Source organism: Numida meleagris, chromosome 1, assembly GCF_002078875.1.
Source record: "Numida meleagris isolate 19003 breed g44 Domestic line chromosome 1, NumMel1.0, whole genome shotgun sequence".
Lineage (NCBI taxonomy): Eukaryota > Metazoa > Chordata > Aves > Galliformes > Numididae > Numida > Numida meleagris.
The window spans coordinates 193,253,760-193,260,090 of NC_034409.1; the positions used below are offsets into that span (position 1 = coordinate 193,253,760).

The 6,331-nt window shown below is 48.3% G+C and overlaps 1 protein-coding gene across 1 annotated transcript in view; it reads right to left on the reverse strand.

Annotated features, from left to right (window-relative positions):
• The window catches only part of FCHSD2 (FCH and double SH3 domains 2), a gene marked incomplete in the record, with an annotated part of 145,413 nt that overhangs the window by 26,270 nt on the left and 112,812 nt on the right, over positions 1-6,331 (reverse strand). The window contains 1 exon segment of the mRNA XM_021384110.1: positions 1,232-1,348. Coding sequence (XP_021239785.1) covers positions 1,232-1,348 — 117 coding nt within the window.

Sequence of the window (6,331 nt, forward strand, 5' to 3'; positions counted from 1 at the left end):
GAAGTGAAAAGTTGCTGACACTATGACAGCTCTGAAGCAGTGGGAGCCAAAGAAGGTTTGCTGCGTTTGCAGGAGCCGTGTGCGTGCAGGAGAATCACAGAATGCACGCTGGAGCTTCCTGCCTTTATGGACATACATGCAGAATGCACTGGTCCAAATGGAAAATAACAAAAGCACGTGATTTCACCCATCACCAACCGTTACATGCAGATCCCTGACTCATTTGGTGGCTGTTTATGCACTTCATGTTATAGTCCTTGGAGACAAAGCAGGAGCGATGACCAGAACCCAGGATACCCCCTCCTTCCACCAAGGGCAATTCTTGTATTGTGTTTTGATGACAGACTCAAGATCCCCTCTCTTAATACCCTCTGCCCGATGCTACAACTTCTGCTTTTTGCAGGACACTGACCCAGGTTCAGCAGAAGGCAGACAAGATGGTGGCAAAAGCTCATTAAATATCATAGAATAGCTGGAGTTGGAAGGGGCTCCTAACAGTCACCTGGTCCCACTCCTCACAGTGCACAGGGACACCCACAGCTCCATCAGTGCTCACAGCCCCATTCTCTGACCTCAGATGTTGGCAGGGATGGGGCCCCACCACCTCCCTGGGCAACCTGTGCCAGTGCCTCACTGCCCTTATTGTGCATTACACAATATTATGGATATCATAGTACAGCCTCATCCTCTCTAATTGAATTTAATGTAGTCTATGCAAGCTAGCCTTGACCTTAGCATGCCAAATGTGTCGAATCTCTTTAGGAAGAGGTTAGCTGTTTCCCTGCTCCTCTCTGAACTGTGACAGAGGCAGGATGCTTTGATCTCTCTCCTCCCAGACAGGAGCATGAGAGCCTTGCTGCAGATACTTAAGAAACCCTCCGACCCAAATCGAAAAGGTGCACTTCTCTGAGCTTTATTCTCACTCCTAGGCAGTCCCAGCTGCATCCCAAAACCACCCCGGCTCCACACTAGGCAGACGAAACACATCCCTCGGTTATTTGCAGCAGAAGAGATGCTGTAACTTCAGATTTACATGGGAGTAACCAAACAAACTGACAAACCAAAAAAGCTGGTAGTTAGAGCTGCACCGAGGCAAGACGAGATGAAAAAGGCAGACTGCCTGGAGAGACATCCAATAGAAACAACCCCTCGGTGCTGGCAGCAGCTCTCCTTTTGCCCAGCAGGGAGCTGCAACAAGCAAAATCTGTAGGGCAGGGGTTGCCCGACGTACCCGCTGGCTGTGGATGATGTTCTTGTGCTCGCGGGCCACGCGCGTAGCCCATTTCCGAGCCTCCTTGTTGAGGCTGTGCTCTTCGGTCGTTCCAGTTTCCGATTCCAGTTGTCGACTCTGGAACAGAAGACAACGAGAGAATTGAGTCACGAGAAAGCCCTGGGGCTACCTCTGCGTTTATGACGCTATTTAGTTAGGTGACAACTTTATTTTACATCATAAGAGCCATGTAATACAAGATATAGCCCAGGATCTTGTTTCATAGAAAACAAAGGATCAACAAAACCAACTCTCCTCCTTACGAACTTCGTCATGGCAGCATGTTGTGGAAAGCCAACTGCAAAAGCGAAGTTCTCAAGAGTTCACAACTCCCTGCCTCTGCAGAATCAGTCTCACTGTGACACCGAGCACCACAGCCCTACTGCAAAGATACTTCCGATGAATAAATGTGAAATACTATTTTGCCAATACACTGTTACCAGAGAGATGAAGAATCAGCCAGTCTGGGAAGCCGACTCAATTCTAGAGCAAACAGGCACTACAGGAAGCAAAGATAAGAGGTTAAGTGGGATGCAATCAGCCATTTAGGCTCGTTCTTCACAAGCTGTCATCAAGTCATTAGGCCACCAAGTACCTTCGTACCAAAGCCACTTTCACTGTGCAGACAACAGATCTCATCTGCAGAACAGCAACTTAAATTTCAAACCACAGTTTCTGACAGTGTTTCACATTAAGTCTGCTTTTATTGCCGGTCAGTAACCAAAAAAATACATTTCTTCCTCTCAAGAATTGCCAGTGGAAGCAAGATGAAGTAGGTCTCTGTTCTCAACAGACTGAGCAGAACCCAGGTGGGAATCTGAAGATGAAATCACTCCCAGTCTTTCCATAGTTTCCATATATGCAACAACCCTACGTGCATTTAAACATACATCTCAATCTTCGGGTGCCCATCAGCCTCAATTCCTCCATTCGAGTCGGCTTCCTGATATTCCTTCTGTATTTGTGGCTGTTCTGTGCACACATACTGCACCTGCACTGCAGGAGGATAACTGAACAGCAATTCTTTTCCGAGCCAGCCTCACTTCCCATCAGACTCTTACACCATCCATTTCACCACGCATCGTGTTCAAGAAACGTTTAGATTCAGATGTCATGCTGATGTGGGTTAGTGGGAAATACTGGTGGTAGGTGGATGGTTGGACTGGATCCTGGAGGGAAGGAAAGGATTGTTTCAGGGATTTCTCTCTTTCTTCTATGGCTCAGAAGACATTCTGCTCACGGTCTGACAGCTGTGCAGAGCCTGCGGGCTGGAGGGAAAAACTCCAGGTCGGCCAGCCAGGAAGAGGGGGCAGGGGAGCTGCAAGAGCAGGGCTTCTTTATGCCAAGGACTTTACTCTTACTCATCCTCTTGCTGCAAGAGAGCAGGGGACAGTGCTGCCCAGGGGTTGAGAAGGAGATTTCCAGGGGCAGGGGCAAGCAAAGGAAGACGAGCCCCAGAGAAACACGCACACAGGGCTCTGAAATGCAGCTGATGACTCCTGGGCTGCTTTCCCCACGTGTTTCAGAAGCTGTCAGCCAGCCAAGCAGCCTGCAGGCTGCAGCTGCCCCTGCGGTGCACGAAGGCATTCACTTCTCATCAGCAGGCAGTGGAGGGAGGATCCGGTGAGTGCACGACCCGGCGATGTGCAGCAGCCCTGCAGGGAGGAGGCGGAGCTGGAAGCACCTGGGTTAGCTCTGGCAAGAGCAGGTAAGAGGATGAGGCTGTTTGCTAAGCAAAGAACACACAGGTGCAGCTCTCCTCACCCTCCCTTGGAACATGAGGTTGCTTTATGTGGTTTATATGTGTTACCGTTTGACTTCTAATTAATTCCCTTCGTTAAACGACTCCACGGAGCCACTGTAAAACGCAAGAGGACAAACAGGGATTTAGTTAGGCACATCCAACCCCTGAGATAACACCTGACCTGTTTCTTCCAGGCACGGAGGAGTTAGCACTTCTGTCCCAGCTCTTCTTCCGCAGCTTGCAGCTGAGTCTCAGCAGCCCCGTGTCAGCACAGAACCAACACTGCTTCTCCATGCAAGAGATGAGGATTCATTGAGATTCCCTCAATGAATCCTCCACCTCCCCCTCTGGTCTTGCTCCCGCTGAGCATCTCATCCTCATGAAGAAGGAACGCAGACTTTTCAGCCGCTTGATCACTTTCTGCATCACCCCAAACGTGTTCTTGATTTGTCATCGAAAGCATTTGAGCAAAAAAAAACCTGAATGCCAACGCTGGGCATGCTAAAAAGAGACGCACTGATATTGGATCCAGGTGGTCATACGGCAGTGATGTATCCACTGGAACTCACCCATGCTTAAAGGCCTCTAAGCAGTATGGGACAAGTAAATGGGACAATCAACACCTGCCTACTGGGAGCACCAGAAATGCAGAAGACAAACAACTCAAGGGTGTGACAATACAGAAGAGCGAAGCGTGTGAGCGACGTGGGGTCTACTCACATGAAAAAAATGAAATTCTTGGGGGTCTGCGTGGATTGAGATCCCCAGCCAGAACACGCTGCCGTGCCCACCACCGCCACAGCTACAGCAAAGATGTCCAACGACTGAATTTAACCTCTTCCAAAAGCCAAGGGAAAACCAAAGCACTTACCATGGCCGAGGAAGGAAGGACGAGCCCAAAAACCTGAGCTAAACATAGAAGGGCACTCTGCTGCTCGCTCGGGGCTTAGGTTACAGCAAAAGCAGTGTTTAGTGCTAAAAATTCAACCAGGAAAGCAAGAGAAAATGCTAGATGACTCCAAGCAGCTAAAGAGCTTAGAGGCTAGCCATGCGACGCCGCTTCTTAAATTAACAAAGTGCATTTTGTCTGCGGACACGTGTCGGCCTCCAGCTCGGCCTGCAATGTTGTTCCAGGTGCAGCACCGCCTCACAACGGGGACAAACACAAAGCCTGAGTTCCCTTATTGATGTAACTCTATCTGGATGCAGATGGCACGCGGACACATTAAGAAACACAAAAGGACGTCGGCTCCCGGGCCTTAAAGCTCCGTGTTTTTCTCGCTGAAGACTAAAACAGTTCACTTCAATGAAGGCAAAAAGCAGCAAACGTTTATTGCAAGCAAACCACGACCACGGAACACACCTGAGATCGCAGCCCTTTCTTTTCCGAAGCTGGAAATAAGGGGCTACCCAAGCCAATGCCCATTTGCAGGCTCAGCCTTAGGACCAACACTTGCAGGGAGGAGGAAGGGATATGCATGATGTTTTCCACGCAACTCAGAGCAGTTTTAAGAAAATCGTTGAGTCGACTTTGGAGCCCATTTTATTCTGCCACGGTGGAACTCAGCTCGTCTGGGTTTGGAGAAGAGCGAGCGAGGTGGAGTGGGGAACACCTGGGAAGCCCTGGGTAGGGAACGAGCTCTCCATCTGGTTCTGGTGGGCTTCCTCCTGTCTGATCCTGATTCAGCAGTCCTGTGGGGGATCACCACTAAGCTACAACTTGTCATGAGGCAGACATCCCTTCTGCAGGGCAGATGGCAGCTTGATGCCAGATGTGCGAGCAGAGGGTGAGTGCAAAGGCCGTGGCTCTGCTTCCTCCCATCTCTGCTTTTGTTTCGGTCAAGCCTAGAATCCTAAAGCTCCGCTTTCTGTTCGATGTCAGAGATTACAGCTGGGTTGCTGATAGTGCTGGACATTTTTCTACCAGGCACACTTGTTGTAGAGCGAGGCTGAAACCCCCCCAAATCTTATTTTCAGTCTTACTGAAAAGCGTTTTGAGTCTTTTCACTGAAATTCATTTTTAATTTACAGCGTAGCGTGTTCTTTTGCTATCGTGTATTTCCACTCTCCCCATTTGCCTCAGCAACCACAGCAGGTACAGTCACATCTAACACCACCTGACTGTGCTCTGATAAGAAAGCATTCTCGGTGCAGAGAAAGTGGTGCATTCTCTGCATCTCTTTATATGGGCTTCCATACATGGGGACAGTCATCATTATTATCATTATTATTATTATTACCCAACTGCTTATATTTCAGAAACTTTTGTGTATTGAAATATTTATCCCAAACATCAAATATTTACATCAAATTACCAAAAAAAATAGAAAGTTATTTATAAAGGGAAGTTGTTTTAAAATATTTAAACGCATTTATTATTAAGTAAGCTTTAAATAAGTCTTAAAATATTTAAACACACTTAATATTAAAAGCTGGAAGGCGTAAATACAGCGAAAAGAAACAAATGGACCCCAGCCTCTATAAGGATGTGCAGAGCCCTACCAAACTTTGTGTCTGGCAAAGCAGAGCCCTCCGCTGAGTCCTCCTTCCCATTTCCACAGTGATTTCTATCTGCCCCCAAACACTTCTGAGGTGGGAGAACTGGCCGTGCCACGGCCGAGCACACCCCATTCTGCAAGCACAGGGCCACAGGCTGCTCAGAAATTCATGAAATTTGCCTGTGGATGGTGAAGGGGTGAAGTTCAGCCTCATTTCCCCCAAGGGACGAGGGGTGAAGCTGCAGGCAGGGGCAGCAGATAAAGGCAGGAAGGAGCCCCACCTGGATCGCCAGTGCTGGTGCTGCTATCCTCCAGCACGGTGCACGTGCTTTCTGCTGTTTGTTCCCCTTTCTCACCCGATAACACACAGTTCAAGGAAAAGAATCCTTTCCCCAAGCAGGAGATAGATAGAGAAAAGCTGGCTCATTTCCTTTACATTTTGCCCTGGTTCTTATGGCTACGCTTGTCTCGGAAGCGTGAGGACAGCACGTTTTCAACAGATCTCTGCGGAATTAAGATTGCTTTCCTTGCAGGAGGATGCTGGGTGATGAAGATGGTATTGGGTGATGAAGATGTAACTGAGTGATGAAGATGTAGTTGGGTGATGAAGATGATGTTGGGTAATGAAGAGGTAACTGGGTGATGAAGAGGATGTTGAGTGATGAAGATGATGTTGGGTGATGAAGACAATGTTGGGTGATGAAGACGATGTTGGGTGATGAAAATGATGTTGGGTGATGAAGATGATGTTGGGTGATGAAGATGATGTTATTGGGTGATGAAGATGATGTTCAGTGATGAAGATGATGTTGGGTGATG